Genomic DNA, 21,251 nt, shown 5'->3' on the forward strand with positions numbered 1-21,251 from the left:
TTAAACGAAAGACCAGAATCACTGTAACAACCTCCAAGTGTTGCAATTTTATATTTAATGCTCCTCAACATATGACTTGCTTAATTCATCAGTACCAGGTGGCATTTAACTCTGTATAACCCGAGACAACTATCAACTGGGCAGTAAACTTCCCTCTGTATGCCTACGCCTCGTCCATTAAGTGTATATAACGGGCGAAATTATCCCTTACTTTTCAACGTGAAAATACAAGGTGATGCATGAAAGCAGGAGAAATGTTGGAAACGCGTGAGTAGCACGGCGAATGCGTGGGACTTGGGAGCCCTGCAACAATCTTAACTGCACAAAGAAATTATACTGAATGCCACACAGTGTGTGCATACTCATTTGCAGTTTAATGCACATGGGCCAATGACTCAGCATTATGTCTTATCAATATCACATTTATATCACATACGCAAGGATTTTCTCAAAGTCATGTGAGCCTACATGCGGCCACCCTACACGAGGCAGGAAGGAGGAATTACACGAGATTCACCCACGAGATTGTCTCACTAGTCTTAGAATGATTTGTTACAAAACGATTTAGGCTACTATTGTTCGCCTGGTGTCCAAAAATTGATTATAGTTAATATTCCATTTAGTTGCACTTTTAAAAAGTCACTCCATACCAATGGACCGAAGGCGTGACGAAATATGTATAACTGATGTGTTATGCTTATGGTTCACGGTTAAATGTACTCCCATAAATAGGGCTTAGGATAAAACCATCCCATCCGTCTGCTCTTAGCGAAAATCTCTGCATTCTTCCAGCAAATATCAGAGCCTGCATATCCATCTGTCCATCAGTCAACCTAAAAATAGTGGGGGGGTTTCAATCAATTTACCAATACCCAGTTTCTAGCAAAAGTCTTCAAAAATGAACAGTGTCAGCAATGGAAAAATAGTTCCAGAACATATCAACGGATTGAACAAAAGAAGCGTTGGGTTCCAATTATCAGAAGGGCGCATACCTGTGAAATCCCACAAGGATTCGGAAGATGTGTCTATGCTTTCTGCCATTGAAGGGGCTTACAGTACTGTCCTTAGAGAGCTGGGCGAGGACACCGAACGGGAGGGCCTTTTACGCACACCATTGCGCGCAGCAAAGGCTATGCAGTTCCTTACCAAAGGCTACCATGAGACTGTACAAGGTGAGACGTTTTTATGGACTGGCCTTGAAACATTAATTCAAGAGATTTATTGATCACAAATCAACAGTCAACGAGAGATTTGTTTTAATCTTCTTTGTAGTAGCTTACCGTGTACTATTTTACTGTATAATTCATTAGTCAGGCAATCACATCCAACAAAGCCGCTTTCTGAACCTTAAAATGCATTCAAAATTAGGCAAACATGCTTTATACGTAGATGAAGAAGCTGCATGGGAACTATTCAGTAGTCTAAAGTCTAAAACCACAATTTTTCTCAGAATAAATAAAAAATGATTTACTCGTGTTCAAGTCACTTCAGTTTATAGATGTTTAACCATTTTTACCTTTCCTTTCTCAGACATCCTGAATGATGCCATCTTCGATGAGAACCACAGTGAGATGGTAATAGTGAAGGACATCGACATGTTCTCCCTCTGTGAGCATCACCTGGTGCCCTTCTTTGGCAGGGTAAAACAACATTGCATTAATAGGCCAATGTTAAAAAATAATGATAAGAATAAATATATTTCACTATCTGATCATGGCTGGCTTTTGAAACCATCCTATTATTTGATAACCAAAATGTATTACATAACTTGTTTTCATTCACCGCAATAGGTTCACATAGGATACATTCCAAACAACAAAGTAGTTGGTCTCAGTAAACTAGCAAGAATTGTTGAAATCTACAGCAGAAGACTTCAAGGTATGTCTGCTCTTGAACTATATCCCATTTATTTTTATTATTCACATTTATTCATTTAGCAGACGCTTTTATCCAAAGCGACTTCCAAGAGAGAGCTTTACAAAAGTGCAAAGGTCACTGATCATATTCACGTCATGATCAAATTTTTGAGTTAGCATGCTGATGACTAATGTCAACAGTTAATCCCCTCAAACCAGTTCTATGTATTACTGTTTATTTATTACTTACTGTTATTCTCTATTCTCTACTCTATTATTATTACTGTTTATGTAACATGTTTATTTATTTTTTTACAGTTCAGGAACGTCTAACCAGACAGATTGCAACTGCTATCTCGGAGGCATTGGAGCCAAAGGGAGTTGCAGTCATTATTGAGGCAGGGTAAGTGGCATGCCATTGTCATATTCTTCCTGGATGTATTGTACATTATCTTTCAAAAAGAAAATATTCAATGGCAGTGTAAATTCTGCATGCTAAACCTATAGTTTGTTTTAAACTAAATGTCACAGTAAGGGAGAGAGAAAGCACATTAAAACTGCACCAGTTTTATAACTTTCATATTAATGTAAAACATCAAAACTATGCCCGGGGATAGTTTGTCAAACTATTACATACCTTTCTGAGCTTTAAAATGTATTTTAAGTTTGAAATTGAGCATGTATCACAAATATTTGTCAGTTCGTTCAATGAATTAAAACTATTAACTGAAGATGGTACTCTAATCTTTTATGTTATGTGTTTCAGTCATATGTGCATGGTGATGAGAGGTGTCCAGAAAATAAACAGCAGAACTGCAACCAGCGTCATGATCGGAGTGTTCCAGGAGGATCCCAAGACTCGTGAGGAGTTTCTGTCTCTGATCAAGAGGAACTAACACAATCAAACTATCTGTGGGGCTTTCCAAGCAAAGCCTTTTTCTTTTCTTTCCTCCCTGTATTATGTATCTCACTGACAGTCTAAGTTGATGTCAAGCATTCTCTTCTGTAGTTTTCCCCCCGAATAAGAGTCTCTGTAGGGCTCATCTCAACTGGTGCTGCTGCATTTATAGAATTATTGTCAAATGATTGGTGCAAAAAACGAACAGGGACCCATTATCATTATTTAGGGTTTCCTTCATTTATACATGTTGCGTTATATGTAATATCATAAGTAGTCCTGAGGTTGTGATAATGTTGATATGACACCATTGTTACTGTTGCGTATATCTGTATATTATGTATATGTTCACAGTAAAAAACAACAACACATTTATAGAATAGCAAGTGCTGCCAATCTAGAGTTGATTGGACTTAACCCTTAATCCAATGGTGATAATACTACAGTAACTACAGCTGTTTCACAAACACACCTCCATAACCTTAAATTATGTCAATGTTACTGAACCGATCAATTTCATGTCAAATAAATAAAGATTTCGTTAGTTTGACAATTTCAAGAAGGCTTCTGTCATCTATAATTCCTGGAATCTGTTTGTGTCTGTGTCCATGGCTCGATTATTTTGAAAACCGGGCACTCAATAAAAATCGTTGGGTGCCTTGCTCAGGACACAAGATAAAGTGTCCTCTGTAATGTTTTTTGAGAAGCTATTTTCACAGAAAAGAAAAAAAAGTCCTAAAAAGTCACACATGTTGCATCACAGGCACTTTATGGAAAAACTCAAATGAGGTCTTGCTGGACAACATTTCAATTGACAATTTAAAAATACATTTTTTGAAGGGTGCCTTCTTTTTACATATTTTTTTTGTGGAAACGTTTTGATTGGGAGAAAATTGGACAGTGGAGGATGCTCAAGAACCAGAGATGGATATTTCATCAGTACCCATTCATTTTAAACAGCAGTGTTCTCACCTGCTTGTGCCTTCATGCCTCTTTCAGTGGTAAACCCGCTTGTTTCTGAATAAGACCCCAAAATAGATTGACAGTAATCACATTTATTCAGAATAGAGAAGTTGAATGGGAAGAGGCTACACTGGTGTCTGCATGTACTCAGGATGACCTGAGGCATTAACCTCAACAGCATGTGTTCAGGCTCAACATTCCCTGTTCGGAGAGAGAAGGTTAACTCCCTAGTGTGCTGGGAGTGCTTAACTAAAATAATAAAATGCAAGTTTGGGCAGAAAAGGAGCACCGTTACCATTAAAGCTTTTCATAAACATGTTAAAATGAAACAACAAACTATAAGGTCAGTCATTTAGAATGGAGTTGGCACCTTTATACATCAATATAAATGAATAAACGTTCAAATGTCAATCCTGGTGATCTTTCAGTTTAGCTGACAAATATTCAAGGTATTTTCCTTCTAACTTGGATAGGGTATGGGAGAGTAGGAGGTTTGAAAGAGAGAGTGTATCAGAAGGGGGTAGAGGGTCAAACTGGGTTTAAGTGTGCAAGTTGTGGGGATATTGTGGTTGGGTAGGGGAGTTGTGCTCAAACTAATACTCGGTGCTCCAGTCATTGGCATTAGAAGCCAGAGTGAGTAAGGAGGTTGTCTAGAGACTGTGCTTGGATGGGGAGTAGGGATAAGACATAGTATGTGCTTAATTAAAATGGACATATTGGGTTGTCTCATTCCCTGTTAACATCCATTCTATACAGTCATATTCAGTTCTTTGGGCATAAACCCAGGTTCATGTTATATTTGCACTGCAAGTCAAACCAAATAGAGCTTATAGTGTTTTCTTAACAAAGGATAGGTGGAGGAGTCACTCTTCAAACACGAATATTCACTCTTTATACTAAAGGGATTCCATTCTGTTTCTTAAAGAAAATGTTTGTTTAGATGAGGTGGACCTTTAAACTCATGTAAAGCTCCTGGATGAAAGGTACAGAGTGCAGTACAACTCATTCCATCTTCCTCTATTTATAACTATGAATGATATTAGAAAACAATTACTCAAAACTTAAAAATGCATACTTTTTTCCTTACAGTTTATAATGTAAGTTTGTACAAGTAAAAGGATTAAAAAACGGTTAAAAAATAAGGTACTTTGGGAGGCCTATACAGTCTTGCTGAGGATATTGACTTGGGTCTGTGCTCCTTTGGTTGTAAAACTGCAATATCACCCCACAGACAGCAGGAAACACATGAAGCTTTTGCGATGCCCAAATCTAAGATGGTCTCCTCTTACATCAATTTCATCGTCTTTCGGTCACTCTCTCCCCTGTTTATGACGTCTCTGTCCTCAGTTCAGATGTGTATCCAGATTGGTTGTTGGCTTTGCCTTTTGCCTTGCATCACGTGATAAGACAGCAATTAATACACCGCGGCCCCAATCTTCTCTTTAGGGCTCCTTTCTTCCTCTTGGGGGTAAGGATGGCGATGATGGCCTCATCAAACACAGTCTTCAGTCCCTTCTGCGTCAGGGCAGAGCACTCCACGTAACAACATGCTCCAATCTGGGAAAAGAAACGATGCACGGGCCGTCAAACAAACAAAGACTAATCAGAAGACACAAATGAGAATTCCTCTAAATTCGAACCAGACCAGAAGGAATTATATCACTCTCCTGCTCAGTGAGCTCCCCTCTCAAATCACAGTCCCTCCCCACTGCTAACAGCAGTATACCTCTTTGGCCAGCCTCTGGCCCTGCTCAGTGGTGATTGGCTTCTCTTTCATGTCATTCAGCTTGGATATGGTCTTTGGGTCATCACGCAGGTCAATCTGAAATGAATGGAGATAACGCAGCAGGCTTCCTGTCAGCAGATACACAACTCAACTGTGAAGGATCAGGCAAAGTCTTGAGTTATGCATTCTATTATATGAGAGTACAGTTGTACAATGATAAATGTATCAGGGAAGCCTGCTTGCTGTGTGGCATTTTTATATTAAATCTACTTCCCTTACCCTACTCTATGTGTTGTCATGGAATTAATAGTAGGCCTATTCGTCCCGTCATCTACTGTGCACACATTCATTTAAAAGCAAAGCACATAGACCCCATGTAAAAAAAACTTTGTATTTAATGAATGCACTTATAAAACACACACTCCCCATGCATAACTTAAGTACATACAGTACTTTCAGACAAAGCAACTCCCGTTGAGGCTACCACAGTGTGCACCGATTGGCAGTTATGTGGCTCCGGTCTCATGTCTGAACCTATGGACCTACATTAGCATGCAACTCAGGCAACCGACTGATTAATTGACAAGGGATAAAAGACTAGTAAATATCAGCTGACAGTGCAATAAATCAAACGTCTACAATGCTAACCTCTACACCACTATGCCCATGCTCTGCTGCTGCTTGTCAGGGAACACGAACAGAGTTATGAACAATTGTGGATTTGATGTGTAGACTAGCGAGTTCTTATCATGGAGATGGTCCTCAATATGAATACATCTGAGAGCTCTAAATAGTCCAAAGTGAGTGTAATCTGAGTGTGGTGTTTGGTAGTAGCATTTTATAGGCACCAGTGATATCAATAAAGCGAGAATGAGTTCTAATGTACACTGTATATACTTAAAACACTAGCTGCATCGACCACACTCACCTGGGTTCCTATGAGCAGGTAGGGGACAGTAGGTGCATATTCCTGCAATTCCGGCACCCACTCCTCCCTAACGTTCTGGAAGCTGGCTGGGTTAACCACAGAGAAGCAGATGAGGAAGACATCGGTCATAGGGTAGGACAGGGGCCGTAGGCGGTCATAGTCCTCCTGGAAAAGTGTGTGTTTGAGAGGTAGAGAGACAGGAGAGGAACATTTAGTCATTTAGTCAGGAAGAGGGTCGATCATCTTGCAGCTCCCTTTTATCACATGTACGGAATTATAATTCATAAATTATTCAATTGTAAGAAAAATGAGTCCAGTGAGTGTACAGTCATCCTTTTAAAAAGTGAGAGACCGCATGAGAGAGTTACAGAAAGAGAGAGACTACACTGCTATGCTTACAGTATCTGCTGGGTTCTTCCAAGCGAATAGGCTGTTTTATGAAAGTAGTGAGCAGTTTTATGACAAGAGCGATGCGCATAAAAAATTAGCCATTCCAGCATTAGGTTATAAAATGAAGGAATATGCAGATTCTACCAGATGACCTCTGTCTTTCAATATTTTGCTTTGTCTCTGTCACAATTTGCCACAAGGGATTTCTTCACATTTGCAGTACTTCACAGAAATCAAGAAGAAAGGCATGAGAGCTTTTTCGCCACTGCAACTGCCATCTCCGATATGCCTCAAACTATTGCACAGTGACATGATCAAGGATTTCCTTACCAAAAGCAATCCCACACTCTCTTGCCTGTCACTGATAAACGCCTTTGGCAGCTTGTTACTGTATATGCACAGAAGTAAATATATGTGTATATTAGGTCCGGTGTCATCCCCACATACTTACAGTATATTCATGAGCAATCCCTCTGAATGATGTGGACGTGTAGTGATGTATGATTTGAGTGGGGTCATACAAATGAAAAGTCTAATCAGCCCAATCCAGTCAAACTCAGTCAATCAATCAACATCCCTCTGCCCGGAAGATAAAATGTTTCGATACAAATTGCCAACATTCTCTCTTATTTCACTCTCTCAGTGTCACAACAATCACACTTTGGTTCAGTGCTACTGTAAAGTTTATTGAGAGAGGAATACTCTGGCATCTGATTCAAGTCGTTTACATATAAATCTAATGAGGAAAATAAATCTGTATGCTAATGAATTATATAGCTTGTCTATGACTTTGAATAGGAACGTTTATATTATGTACATATTCGATTAGAAGTTGGGCAGATATACTGCTGAGTTGTAGACAGTTTCTGAAGGAACTGACATTATCAGCCCTCCTGGAAACATGACCAGATCACATAGAAAGAGGGCTGAGATGTCTCAAGATGTCTTGTGTAAGATCATGTGAGTGTTTGTGTCTGTACTGGTCTGTGAGAGAGTGAGTGTATTTGTGTGTGTGTGTGTGTACAGGAGCAACATTCATCCCCCAGTATACGCGCAGAACACAGTCTTGCCGCCGTCGCAGCAGCTTACTGTAAACACAGCAACGTCTCAGGTTGTACCACGACAGCTGAAGCTGTAGATCTCTCTGATTATCACACTGTGTCTTTAGTACATACCTACCTTATGTCATGTATGTAAATGTCACCTTTACATTACGTGTGTTTATCAAGTAGTATGAAGGAGATGAGTGCCGATGAAGGGGAAGGAAAGACAGAAAAAGAGACAGAGGTGTAAAGAGTGAAAGATTAGTAGAGTGAGATAGAGACAGAGAGAGCACAGGGCGTGTTTGGAGTGCTAATAAGCAGGCTATATGCATACCACCTCTCTTATACATGTCTATACATTTCTTTGAGGGTGAGGCTTTGCATGGCATGCCCACTGTGTGTGTGTTGTTGAGTCAGTGACATATGAGAGCTATGATATCAGTGAGTCATTCCTCCTCCCCCTCATCCTCCACAGTCACTTTGGCTGGCGGTGTCAGAGACACAGACGCCTGTTCAAACATGGCCGCTGGCTAGGAAAACAAGCGCAAGGAGACGCTTCTGAGTTCTATCTATGGGTTTTATTGGACATGAAGTTAGGCAATACCTTGAGGCGAAGCACATGGATGCTGTTCAATGGAGGGGAAATGCATCTTTAAGTACTCCTTCTGTTTGCAATCACGGTCCGTGATAAACAAGCTTCAATGCTCATCAACAGCAGACAGCTTAAGAGTTCAGAAGGGGCATCTAGCTACATAAGGCTACAGCTCAGTAAAGATGGCCCTTATGGCTGAGTAAAGCCCACTTACTGCCTCCCCCCTGCTGTGATGTCTGGGGGTCACTGGGCCACATTAGGGCAATGAGTCAAAAACTGTACCAAAAAGGGCTGGCTATGGGATGAGTTAATGTAGCAAAGTAGTAGAAATGTAGGAATGAGTAAGGCGGATTCTAAGGCGGATGAGTCAAAAACTGTACCAAAAAGGGCTGGCTATGGGATGAGTTAATGTAGCAAAGTAGTAGAAATGTAGGAATGAGTAAGGCGGATTCTGGGAGAGGGAAGCGGGGCGGCGGCGGTTGGGGCAGTGTTGCCATGGGTACAGCAGCACTTGATATCCACTTCCTGTTTCCTCCACCAGAACAGTGATGCTGCTAGTTTCACATTAGAGCAGCAACAGCAGGGGAGGATGAATAAATAAATAAATAAAGACTCGTTACTCAGTTCTGCATCTACACGTTCAGAACTAATAGAATGGGCTGCATGTCTGGCTACATGTAGTATGTCCGGATGGGACGGCATACAAAAACACAGTCAGAGCACAATAACTTACCCCTATTACTGGTCTGGTATAATTATGTTACCCTGGTATATTTTTCTGATGTTATTGTTACATGGGGTCACAAGGGTATACATGACTCTCCATCATGTGCAAATGGGTCACTGATATCCTCTGAAACAACAAAGAATTGTGGGAGCTCCAGCCCCCTGCCAGGGATATAAATATTAAAAAAGTCCTTGGAGACAATAAAACATGTTTAATGCAGAGCCAGAGGTGAAGACTACAGAAAGGAGAGGAGGAATTGGTGTCTGTGGCTTGGTGGTTTGCACTAACAGAGACAGAGGGAGAGAAAATGTACAAAGATTTAGTTTATCCACATTCTGGGTCACCTCTATGGGCCGAATTAGCGGTCTGAAAATCCGCTCTCTCACCCACACCCCCTCCTTTCTGTCTCTCTGTCTTCCTCTTTCCCTGTCTCTCCCTCTTCCTCTCTCGGTTTCTCCCTCTCTATTTTGCCTTCCCCTTCTCTCTCTATCCAGTCTTTGATCAGATGCTGAAGCTATAAACATTACCAGCTGGCCTTGTGCTCTGCATAAAGAGGTCAGATGAGGTGGGGGCGAAGGGGCTGTGCAGGCTGAGCAGTAACTCTATTCTCCGTGGCCTCAGCACCCACACTCGACATCCGGGTAACTTCTCCATTTCACAAGCGTTTTGAATCAGCTAAAAACAAATATGCTGCTTCTGACACACATAGGAACAAACACAAAGTTGTACGCCTGGGTCCCTTGGCAACTGATTTACAACCACATGTTTCTTCAAAAGAATATAATTGGTCTGGACCGTATGTTTGATTGTTGGGGCTTTGATTCTGTACTGACTCTGAAGAGACAGAAGGTTGCTCCTGGAATTGATTTTCTAACAATGGACTCCCTGAATATTTCCAAGCCGTCCTCTTGGCGCTCGTCACCTTCCCAGCGAGGGGGTTGGGTTTCAGCTCAGGACACATTTGGACTTCACACAGTTAAATCTGGTCCTGAGAAGTGTGAACTATTCTTTGCTGTGTGTCACTTGCCACTTTTAGATGGCGGAAAAACCGTTGGGGAGAGTGGAGGGCCACGGAAAGTGGCCGTGTTTATATGCGCGCTGTGTACAGAGTGTGAAACATTACAGTATGTGTGTGAATACACACGTTTCAGTGTGCGCACAGTGGGAGTTGAACTATACTCTTGTAACATAATGCTACATTGTAAAGACAAAGCCTAAGCATTGGCCAGTCCCATTAAGATGGTGACATCACTACTGGACATAGGACCCCTGTTCTCCACATAATAGACCTATTGAGACCACTCACTACCAGCACTGTCAATCACACACAGCAGACTCTGGCTCCACAGCCATGTGTGAAAACCATCACCTGTTGCAGCTTAACTTCCAAACTGAAATTTGTGGGTGTGTTTAGAGCAACGTGGTTTGGTTACCAGTCCATGAGACAAATGGGATCGACAGAGAAAGAGAGAGACTGAGAAATTATGTCCTTGGACGTGGCATGCTTGGCACTGAGCCAGAGTTAAAATAAACTGTACCTGACCAGCTGTGTCGTACAATCCCAATAAATACTGCTTCCCGCCAACATTGACACTCACTGCAAAGCAATCACAAAGGCTGGATGAGAACGACACAGAGAGAGAGAGAGCTACAGAGAGAGAGAGCTACAGAGAGAGAGAGAGAGAGCTAGAGAAAGAGCGCTATGGGGAGAAAGGATTGTCTCCCCTCCTCCCCCTAATAAAATGAAGGCAAACAAGTGGTTTGAATAATATTGTGAAACTACGGCTATTTTCTAAATAAATGTTTATGCTACACATTCCAGGGATATCATTTTACTAGCCTAGTTTACATCCTTTTAACAACTTTTGCTAGACAGGCGTTTAAGCAATTTGAGTGCAAGCATAGGGATTATGCAATCACTAATGGTTAGGCTCATAGATAAATGTTTAGGTTTAAAGTAAAAACTACCCATACCTGCATAGTGGTCAAACACAGTGGGCACATACTCCTCGGGAAAGGCGTCATTGGCATAGCTCATTAACAGACATGTTTTACCCACAGCACCGTCACCAACTACAACGCATTTCAACATAATAGTACCGGTTCCGTTTGCCATGATCCGGACATAACCATAATCCTCCGACGCCCTGTTTTCCTGAGCTGCACGGTGATCCCCAATCGACAGGCATCACCAGCGTCTGAGTCCAATTGCGCGACTCACCGAGATCAATTGGAATTGCATCTCTCCCACCGTCCACGTATCACAAATTTGCCAGTAAATATTATGGGGGTTTCCTCTCGCTCCTCATATACAGACGAAACACACAATGCAGGTTTCACTACTTCTTATTCAGAAATGGATTAACTCAGTGACAACATCTCTCTGTCCCCCGCCTAGGTCTGTAAGTACAGTCTGCAATACGCGAGCGTGGAAGTCACGGCGCCTGTTCCCCAGCTCGCCCCTTGGCTCTCGGTCCCTCGTTTCGTTTAGGTTGGCAGTAGCCTATAGACAATGTGGGTTCGTTTGCTGGAGAGGCGGGGCTAGAACTTGAGACCAAGGGGCTCTAGTCAAACTCCACAAGTGGTATCCTAAATTTGCGTTCACAATTGCGGGTTCCCTACGTTTTTCTCCCACTTACCACTTCAGGATAATAACCGTAGCCTCCAGGAGTTGAAACAGCACTGACTCAAACACAGTTCTACAATCATCTCAGTTGCAACAGACCAGTTTGCAGTAGTCTAAAGATTTTTAAAGACATCATGTGACTTGATCATAAAGTTTGAAATGCATGATAACTTTTCCACTCATTTCATAAAATCGTGGAGGGGGAGGGGCATAGCCTCCGGAAAGAGAGATTATTTTTGCATAGCTAAGGCCTATCAGAATGTAGCTGACATCCTGAATATGTTATTCAGATCATCTTCTTTTATATTTGAAACTAAAGCCAATGGGTTTTCAAGAAGTGCAAAATGTATGTCTACTCGCTACCTTGTACACTTTCATCTCTTATCAACTGTATTTGACGATGTTCCCTAGCCAGATGTTAGTGTTCCAATCGGCTTGAAGGGGCGTGACCATGCAAGCAGCAGGAGCAGTGCGCTGAGGATGCGCCGCCGCTCCGACCGTCCTGGTAGCGCTGTCATCACATTTGACAGTTGCTGCAGCTGTCACGTGACCAAACAATTACCTCATCCTTGCTGTCAAAATCATGTTGCACTGTAGGTGTTGTAAATATTACTTATAGTAGCTATGCAGTAGTTGACGGCCAAGGAACATTTGAAATCACATAACTAGACGCTGGCTATTTGTAAATGAACTGTTGCGTATGGCAATTCATAGTACATTTCTGTACCCCTGCTCCACAACTTATAGTGTGTATTAACTTTGTTGTTGACAAGTAGGTCCTGTCAGCTGCATGAGTTCATTAGTGGACTGCTGGCCTTATTTCCTAGTGGGTGACATTTAATACCAACTGGCTATTTCTGTAACAAGACTACTTTAATGGTGAGTATATACACAGCATTCAGACCATAAAAAAAGACATTTCAGCCTACAGTAAATTGACTAGACACAATGACCCATATTGACAATGCAAAATTGTATTATCCTAACTTTAAAAAAACGATGTGCACATTTATTTATACAGTGGTACCATGGTCTAATACCACATTTAACATTTGATGGAAGAATTGAAGACTGAGAAAGCCAAACAGACATTGCAAGAAGCTTTTTGGAAAAATGTCATGCTGGAATAGCATGGGAGTTCTTAAGATATTCAGAAATTAATGTAAATAGAACTTAGATTCAACTTTTCACTCAAACTGCACTATTATATCTATCATGTTCAGCAATATATTTGTGTTTAAGTAATCCACAGTCTGCATACTACATTGCATCTGTGGTAGTCTCTCTGCTCCTCTCATTACAACACCCCCCTGTGCACACACACACACACACACACACATACACATCTTCAAAAGAGCATCCGTCATCTGTTGGTCATTTAAAGTGAAGATGCGTAGCACCAAGACAGAAGAGAGTTGTGCAGGCAATCACAAAGCTGAGATGAGCTCCTAAATTAGAGTGTGCAGGGCAGGCTCGCTGGGAGGCTTTGGTTAAATTACAGGCCATATTTTTAGTGAAAGCTGGGCTCATCCCTGGACTGGCAGCAGCTGAGGACCATCACTCATACGCCTGTCTTCCTCCAGCTTGTTAGACGGAGGGCAAATGAACACTATCTATGAAAGGATGTGCAAGCATAACACATCTGTGTGCGTGATAATAGTGTGCGTGTTTGCTTCGCCTTGGTGGAATTAAACATTTTGAGCTACAGCAGCTTCTTGTGCATTTTCCGTATGCTTCATTTACCTTTGGGTATGGATATTTTCATCTGGGTTGTGGAATTGTAATGAAAATGAATTGTGTTTCTGCAGAAGAACCACTCTAATGCCTGTTTCTTCACTGTGCTGGTATATTTCTACAGGTGAGGTTCCAAGATGGAGCAGGGGTGTGTGTGAGGCAGTCACAGGAAAACGTTGGTCAGGGCAACAGAAACGCACTCGTGGCTGCTCAGCTGATAAGCTGGAGGGAAAAAGCAGGAGAGGTCATGGGGAGGAAGCAATCTGGTTAAAACTCTTTGTCTGGAGACAGCCATTGAACAGCCATGTCGGCATGCCACGGTAACCCTGTCAAATACCATTGAGCAATCTGAAGGTTAAATTGATCCTTTGTATCACCAGTAAAAGAAAATGAATCCACTTGAGTTGGGAGCTATGTTGAAAGGTTAAGAAATCCATTCAACAAGGATGAGTTTAATTGATAAAGTATAAATCATAATTCTTACCACCATAAATAAAGAATTTAGAAAACCTTCAAGGCAGTGGTTGATTTTTTCACGGTTTGTGTATTTACACCTCTGAGATATCCCTCTCAAAAAACTTCTGTGATACACTAAATCCTACCTTAGTAGTTGCACAGGGACATCTTGTGGTGCAATAGGATAACTGCGGCTTTCCATTGCATTATTCTCTTTAGCCTGCGCACAAATGACATGCTGTAACTATGAATGACTCTCAAATTGTCTCTGTTGTTAACAGGTTGAAACCCTTTTTTAGTCGCACTGTATAGATGGAACACAAGAAAGAAGGCAGGGTTCTCTACTGCCGTGTCTGAATCATGTTTGTCCTGGAGATGAATCTGCACAAGAATGAACAAATGAAGCTCACATCCTAGTTTGAAACCAATTCAGTACAAACAGAGTCCAAAGATAACAAAAGTGCATCCCTTGGGGGAAAATAACAAGCCAAGCATCCTGTCCTATCTTGTTTTTTCGAAACTTTATGTTTGGAATAGAAAAAGTGTTAGAATCACCAGTCTAGAGAACTGATACAGACCTGATAACCAAAGGATTTTGATAAAGATGAAAGACTTTAACTCCCCCTTAAGCACATATACAAGAACCCCCTCTATTTCGGAATCTGGACATTTTCTCTGGTGTGCCACAACAGAAATATATATATATATATTAAAATTATAATAAAATAAGGACACATGTTGATTACTTGATGATTAATTTATTATGATACAAGTGCAAGAAACAATAAATAGATAAATAAATCAACAAAACTGGATTGGGATTTAAAAAGCAGTGACAGTCCTACAAACACAATCCAAATAGTATCCTGCACTATGAAGAGGTCACCAAAATAATCATATAGTCCATGAAATTCTTAGTAAACGTTGGTGTCCTCAGATGTGGTGAGGTCCAGACGGTCTCCCTCCCACCACTCTCCCTCAAGTACTCCTAAGATCTCCTGCAAGGACAGGGCAGGGAGCTCAGGCAGTGAGGTGTGCTGATGCAGGTCCTGCCCTGGGTGGCTAGACAGATAAGACTCTGGAGAGGCTCTACTCCAGGGACCATCCAACTGGCAGTACTGGCCCTCCATAGGTGAGGAGTTCTCCTGGCCCACCTCCCAGCAGCCAGAGTCAGGGGTGGATGGAGCCTGGCCCTTGGACATGGGCTCTCCACAGGCCATGTAGAAGGGCTGTTGCTGCTCTGATGATCCTGGATAAAGCAAACCTTCGCTGGAGCCTGAGTTGTAGCTGCTCCCTTCCAGAGGACTCCACGTGGACGGCAGTGGGGATGGCTGGTCTCCCATTTGGGGCCAGCCTCCTGGGACCATCTGGTAACCAGGTTTCCCAACTGCATGGCTGGAGCTGGCGGCCAATAGAATACTATGGCGAAGGCCAAACATGGAGCTGTAGTGGCAAGTGTCCTTTGGGGTAGAGTAAGCAGGTGGGCAAGTGCCATAGAAGCAGTCTGCCTCCACTTCCTGCTTTACCTGTGCTGGGTAGGGTGGCGGTGAGCACTGGGAGGGCAGAGGGGTGGAGCTAGACTGAGTTCCACCGGTGCTCATGGGGAGTGGATCCGGGGGAGTGGTCTCTGACTGCCAGAGGGCCTTCTTGGCTCCCTTACACTTCAGTGTCCGAGCTCGTCTGTTCTGGAACCATACCTAAAGAGGAAAGGTACTCTGTCATATATTTGCAAGGCCATACTGTTGATGTTATTGCTGTTGACTAAGATAGTCTGCTTTGCTTTGTGTTTTTGTTAATTATTTTCGTAGTTTACCAACAAACACATAGACAAAATAGTGAAAGACTGGCTCTTATCTAGTTGGTATCTGCTCTGTTTGCTGTAAGTGTTGTACATTCTACAAGTCAATCCAAATAAAACCAGCAGATAAAAAGTGCTTACTTCATCTTAATGATGAAACAGATTAACTAAAAGCCTGATAGCAGTATCAACAGTTCTGACCTGTAGGCTATTTGAACACAAAGCACTGTTTATCACAACAATCCCCTGCACGTTGTCTTATATATTGTCATATTGTATGTGTGTATATCTGTGTGCGTGTGTTTGTGCGCATGCATATTTTCATGAAAATCAGTGACCTGCCATTAAATACAAAAGATGATGATGCAAGGTTCCATCTTGGCCATGTTTTTACCTGGATGCGAGACTCGGGCAGGCCAGTGGTTTGGGACAGGCTCTCTCTCAAGCTGATGCCAGGGTAAGGGTCCGTCTCGAAGGTGATGCGCAGGAGCTCCACATGCTCCTTGGAGAAGCTGGTTCTCTTCCTGCGGCTGGCGCTCCGGGATGGGCCTGAGGTGGAGGTCACCTGTCTGGGGGCCTCTAGGGGGAAAACACAGGACAGGGACTGGGTCAGACATTGCTCCAGGGCAGGACAGTAGGTTGCGGAGGAGTTCTTATCCTGGGCTTGTCTACAACACTGTTCCTCACTAAAATAGCCCTGTAATGGAACACTTGTGGTGAACCATGTTATCATACTAAATAATCAGGAATCACAGTTATGCAAAGATGCTGTGTAATGGTAGAACATCAACAAGCAAGCGAACTCGAGTCCTGCAATGTGTCAATGTTGTTTTTGACACATGCAGTATGATAAATAAATCTGAGACATATATACACTTCTAGGCATTTACAGAAGAAACCAGGCCATTCTACATTCAGCCAGAAAGCTGCAAATTACATTCAGTGTCAGCCAATGACATCTCCTTACCAATGCTGGTGTCCTTCCACATAATTCTGTGAGGTCTCTGGTTCCTTCGGTTCTTCTGAGTGTAGGTAGGTGAAGATGCTCCTGCACTGAAAGTCTGAATAGCTTTGTTTCCTGACGGCAACAGGGGCCTATTTATATGAATCACCTGAGATCCCAAGCCCACCTTAGCACTCCTCCCATCAGAGGTGCTGATTGTGCAGTGTCATCTTATTGGTGACAGTTTGTTTTGAAGGAGCAAATGAGAGAATGGGGGATGGGGGTGTGTATGCTGTCTTTACAATACTAAAGTTAAGATCATCTGACCAACCCACACACACCCCAACATAGAACCAACCATAGCAGTCCCCATCAAAGTACATGCAAGATCAGTGGCATCTTTCATACAGTACTATGTTACAAATATATTTGGAATGTGAAAATGTTGTTTGAATATGTTTAAATAAGCAATTTGTTTAAAAGTACAATAACATTTTAAAGTGTATTATTTACATATCTGTTAGATTTTTGCCCCCCAAAAATTGTGATTTCAATATTAGCCACTAAAAGGTGGTTTCTGAAAGTCCTTTAATAGCATATGCAAAATAACAGAGCTTAATCAGCAAAACAATACACTTGAAAATGGTTACCTCACATGACTAACAGGATAAGCAAAATTCAAAAGAAACTTTTGCAACTTCTGATTTCTTTTCAAATGCAAAACAGTCAGTATACTTGGGAAAACTGGTATTGTTAATTGTTTAATGATTAATTGGACCACTATCTCCTTATTTAGATAGAGTAGAGCCATTAGACTGAATGGGCTAGCATGTGCCCACTACTGAGTTCTTAAGACAACTTGACATGTCTAGGCCTTGTGAGGGTGACCTTTCACCTCGGTGACATCACTAATTCTTTAATTTGGATGCAAAAAAAAAGGTTAATACAATATACATTGACTGTATACCTAGCTTGCACATACATGGAGCCCAGTGGAATCGCAACCATGTTTTCTACAAATACAAAGACTTATAATATCAGCATCTACACAACACAGAGGCATTCCTGGTTCCTTCACCCCTTATCTGACAGACTGAGGATCAGTGTCTCCATGCGTTGAGGTTGGCTCCTGAGAGTCCCACTCATTCAGGTCAAAGACGAATGTGGATGGATCATCCAAATCTAATCACATTTTATGCATAGACTTGTGGCACACTCCAAAATCAGCTAAATCCGGAGTGGCTTTATAGAGTGTTTATTTTTAAAAGTAAACAGTTAAAAGTAAGTTAAAAGTAGCTTACCTTTAGGAATTAGGATACTTCCATGGGATGCACTTTACCTTCAACATTTGAATGCTTCCATTGTGTTTAAAACATAACTCTACGTCATTAGTCGTAGACTACTTTTGTAATATTGAATCTGCTTCATCTGATTACAGTTTATACCTATGTTGTCCACAGGTTTACATACAATGATCCGTGAGTGAGTGATTGAAGACTACTAATAGTTTGACTACTGAAAGGGTCAGTCGATTGATGGCAACAAATGGATCAAACGGTTGTATCATTATTGTCATGCAGAATGGTTAATCCTGGGTCATTGACCAGTTTAGAAGGCTGTAGCACTTTTGAGTTCAACCAAACAAATACTTCCCGGAAAATTTATATTGATCAGTTATTAAGAAATGATCAGTACTGCAACAATATGTTATGTTATTCGAAAATATATGAGTCCTCACTCTCATACCGATTAATGGCACTCTATAAAATACTTCATGGGGAATTTACAGAGTATGTAGATTATTAACTACACATTCAATCAGCAGGGTGAATTTACACTGTGCATTTGTGTTGTGACTGCACGTTCAGATTAGAGAAGGGGACCAACCAAGCAACCATGGCAAAAAGTGATGGGTGCGATTATTTTAAGAGGACCAGTCTTTTCTGGATAATTACAGTAACGCTTTCAATGGGATACTTCACTGTAAGTTAACAGAACCCATGTCGTTGTAAGATCATTTTTTTACGATAAGGTATGTTTTATTTTTCAGTGCCCCCGTGTTACTTAAACTTCCAGCAAGCTAACGTGTTACTTTCATTAGATTCCGGGTAGCTATAGCTAAGTACAACAATTCTAAATTCTGAGTTGACAGAGAATAACCAATATTATTGTATGCGTTGATTATATAGCTAGCTGATTTTGCTTTGTGTGGAATCAATTAAACAATACCTTACTTTAAAATACATTTGATTTTAGAATGTAATTTAAGTTCGAGCAAGAGCTAGCTACCTTTCTTCTAACTACTGTACTGTAGGTAGCCAGTTAGCCACTTTTCAGGTTATATCAGTCAGTTCAGCCGTGTTGATCAAGTGATCTGTTATCAATTTGGGTTAAATATTATCTGGATAAGTATATTTGTCGAGTATGGCAAAAGTCAAGGCTATGCATGTGTTATAGCTGGCCTACATAGTTTACGTAATAGCAATCCAAAACGTCGAGTTTTTTTAGGAAGGCTACAGTAGTGTGGGCATACGTGTGGATAACTAGGCTAGCTAAACTCTAATTATGTGGCAAGCTTGCCATTTCATTCATTATCGAGTTCCCCATCTCTTGCTTCATTATCTAAACTGCTCCCTCTGAGATAAATGTCAGGTGCTAACTGAGTGCCTAGTTACAATACCACGTTCAAACAAAGACGAATGGGTTTGGCCTCATTCAGGGTCAAAGGTGGGTTAGTTCACAATAAACCTTAGTACACAAGCTGGAGGCCCTGTGAGACCTGAATAATAGATGTTTTTTGTCAGGTGCGTTGTGTGTGATCCATGCCTATATTCTAGTATGATACTATGAAACTATGGACTTGACACACTTCAGGCTAAACTGACTTGGATAATTGACGGATTGGATAGGCCTTGGGTACCATACAGTAGAATATCTTACAGAATTATCTGTTTTGTTCTGTTGTTTTATGAGATGACAGTCTCTAAATGTTTATGTATTTCAGTGTGTAGTCTTCATGCCGGAACATGTCCCTTATGACAACCTGGGCCCACTCGGCTCGCTATCCAAATACCTGGTGCACAACCATCATGAACTCATGGTACAAGGGTAAGAAACAGTGGACGCCCACTAACACAGTATCCACTACTGACATTAAAACCAGGTTACCCATGGTAAGACATTCAGCAAATAGCCTGAGTGTAAGGGATGAATATTGTTGTTGAATGTTATTGTTTCAATGTAGTGTAGCTTGTATGATGCTAATGAATTGGAAAGATAGATTAGCCATGAATCTTGTCACACACCAATGGATCCAATCCTTATGAAGCGCTAAGTGCCCACACGATGGAGATAATTAGTCATCTTAATCAACGTTAGCCTTTTCCTTGCCATAAAAGAAAAGCTGATAATGGCCCTGTTAATCAATCACATGACCCATTTGATAGCATAAGAACTGAGCTGTAACATTCACATCCTTCTGCTCTGTTTTAGTTGGTGGGCAGCCTGGGCCATCCATGTATTTGAAGCTCTTGTTGCCATGAGGATCTGTAGGTGAGTAAAACTACCTCTTGCGTCCCCTAGGGGTCACTGTAGTTCTGCTGCTCAGCAGTTCTCCTCACAATGCATTGCCACACCTAGTGTGTACACAAGTACAAATGTTGCACAAGACGATAAACTCTGTAGTCACTGTCGGAGAATGGGGTGAAGATTGTTTCAAACCATATGGTATGTGTCAAATTTTAGACTAAACTTGTTTTTAGAAATGTGGTATTGAAATGTGGTATTGAAATCGCTGCCATGTCTTTGCAGAGCAAAAGGGATTGCCGGACCAACGACTCGCTTACTTTGGTTTGTCCAAACGATACTGTTTGGCTTTGCTTCGCTGGGCCTGCTCATCAAGTACAAGCCTGACCGGCTTAAACACCAGTGAGACTCCAATTACCACAATGCTGTACTTTAGTAAAAGGATACATGGGTTGAAGCAGCTTCTGAACTGGGCCAGTATTGAGTGTCTATGAATGAGTTTGCTGTGAATCTCTGAAACCTTTTTTGGGTTGCTAACATTGATAACCATGGAATTCTATTCACTCATTATGAATTTAGGTACTTAACTTTTTCGTTGTTAGTATAGTATATTACTATAGTAACAAGAGAAATACACTCTCTAAGCTTGAGGCCTTCTGATCAACTGTGAGGGTAGAAATGTATCAACAGTTGTTTACAGTAAATAATACATTAGATTTAAAGTAAATAATACACATTCCTCCCAAAGGAATTGGTCTACTTTGTCAGATTATTTCTAAAATATAATTAGCAATGTTTTCAATAGATTATGAACCATGTTTATCTGGAACATAATTTGGGATTATGACAAATCATTGTCTGATTTATGCAATTAAAACTTGTAAGGGCATTAAATAAATTGTTGCTTCAGCTGGAATCAATACTTTTGAATTATAATAATCAATTTTTTTCAAAAGAGAAGCCACAAATCAGCATCAGATGTTTTTTAATGCCCACGTTTGCCTTTGAAATTGAATTGCTGGACCAATTTTGCCATACAAGATAGG

General features: G+C 41.2%; 3 protein-coding genes across 3 annotated transcripts; 2 read left to right on the plus strand and 1 right to left on the minus strand.

Annotated features, from left to right (window-relative positions):
- The first annotated feature begins 70 nt into the window (after positions 1 to 70).
- LOC124473423 (GTP cyclohydrolase 1-like) lies at positions 71 to 4,856 on the plus strand. The gene is made up of 5 exons (XM_047028805.1): positions 71 to 1,172; positions 1,531 to 1,640; positions 1,791 to 1,878; positions 2,175 to 2,259; positions 2,623 to 4,856. Exons 1-5 carry the CDS (start codon positions 899 to 901, stop codon positions 2,750 to 2,752), a joined length of 687 nt encoding a protein of 228 aa, XP_046884761.1. The 5' UTR covers positions 71 to 898; the 3' UTR covers positions 2,753 to 4,856.
- LOC124473424 (rho-related GTP-binding protein RhoQ) lies at positions 3,794 to 11,626 on the minus strand. The gene is made up of 5 exons (XM_047028806.1): positions 11,098 to 11,626; positions 10,662 to 10,720; positions 6,372 to 6,536; positions 5,444 to 5,539; positions 3,794 to 5,274 (listed from the first exon to the last, which is right to left on the minus strand). Exons 1-5 carry the CDS (start codon positions 11,237 to 11,239, stop codon positions 5,113 to 5,115), a joined length of 624 nt encoding a protein of 207 aa, XP_046884762.1. The 5' UTR covers positions 11,240 to 11,626; the 3' UTR covers positions 3,794 to 5,112.
- Positions 11,627 to 18,520: 6,894 nt separating this feature from the next.
- Positions 18,521 to 21,114, plus strand: tmem254 (transmembrane protein 254). The gene is made up of 4 exons (XM_047029265.1): positions 18,521 to 18,663; positions 19,685 to 19,788; positions 20,173 to 20,232; positions 20,491 to 21,114. The coding sequence occupies exons 1-4, from the start codon at positions 18,577 to 18,579 to the stop codon at positions 20,609 to 20,611; spliced, it is 372 nt and encodes a 123-aa protein (XP_046885221.1). The 5' UTR covers positions 18,521 to 18,576; the 3' UTR covers positions 20,612 to 21,114.
- The last annotated feature ends 137 nt before the right edge of the window (positions 21,115 to 21,251 follow it).

The sequence above is a fragment of the Hypomesus transpacificus genome, chromosome 11, assembly GCF_021917145.1.
Source record: "Hypomesus transpacificus isolate Combined female chromosome 11, fHypTra1, whole genome shotgun sequence".
NCBI lineage: Eukaryota > Metazoa > Chordata > Actinopteri > Osmeriformes > Osmeridae > Hypomesus > Hypomesus transpacificus.

Bases quoted from the DNA above. Each gene is read 5' to 3' on its own strand.
- LOC124473423 (XM_047028805.1), top strand. From the start codon at position 899: ATGAACAGTGTCAGCAATGGAAAAATAGTTCCAGAACATATCAACGGA. The intron at 1,173-1,530 runs GTGAGACGTTTT...TTCCTTTCTCAG, and splicing joins CTACCATGAGACTGTACAAG to ACATCCTGAATGATGCCATC. The intron at 1,879-2,174 runs GTATGTCTGCTC...ATTTTTTTACAG, and splicing joins CTACAGCAGAAGACTTCAAG to TTCAGGAACGTCTAACCAGA.
- LOC124473424 (XM_047028806.1), bottom strand. From the start codon at position 11,239: ATGGCAAACGGAACCGGTACTATTATGTTGAAATGCGTTGTAGTTGGT. The intron at 5,540-6,371 runs GTGAGTGTGGTC...CATTCATTTCAG, and splicing joins ACCTGCTCATAGGAACCCAG to ATTGACCTGCGTGATGACCC. The intron at 5,275-5,443 runs GTATACTGCTGT...TTCTTTTCCCAG, and splicing joins GCCAGAGGCTGGCCAAAGAG to ATTGGAGCATGTTGTTACGT.
- tmem254 (XM_047029265.1), top strand. From the start codon at position 18,577: ATGGCAAAAAGTGATGGGTGCGATTATTTTAAGAGGACCAGTCTTTTC. The intron at 18,664-19,684 runs GTAAGTTAACAG...TATGTATTTCAG, and splicing joins TTTCAATGGGATACTTCACT to TGTGTAGTCTTCATGCCGGA. The intron at 20,233-20,490 runs GTGAGTAAAACT...ATGTCTTTGCAG, and splicing joins GTTGCCATGAGGATCTGTAG to AGCAAAAGGGATTGCCGGAC.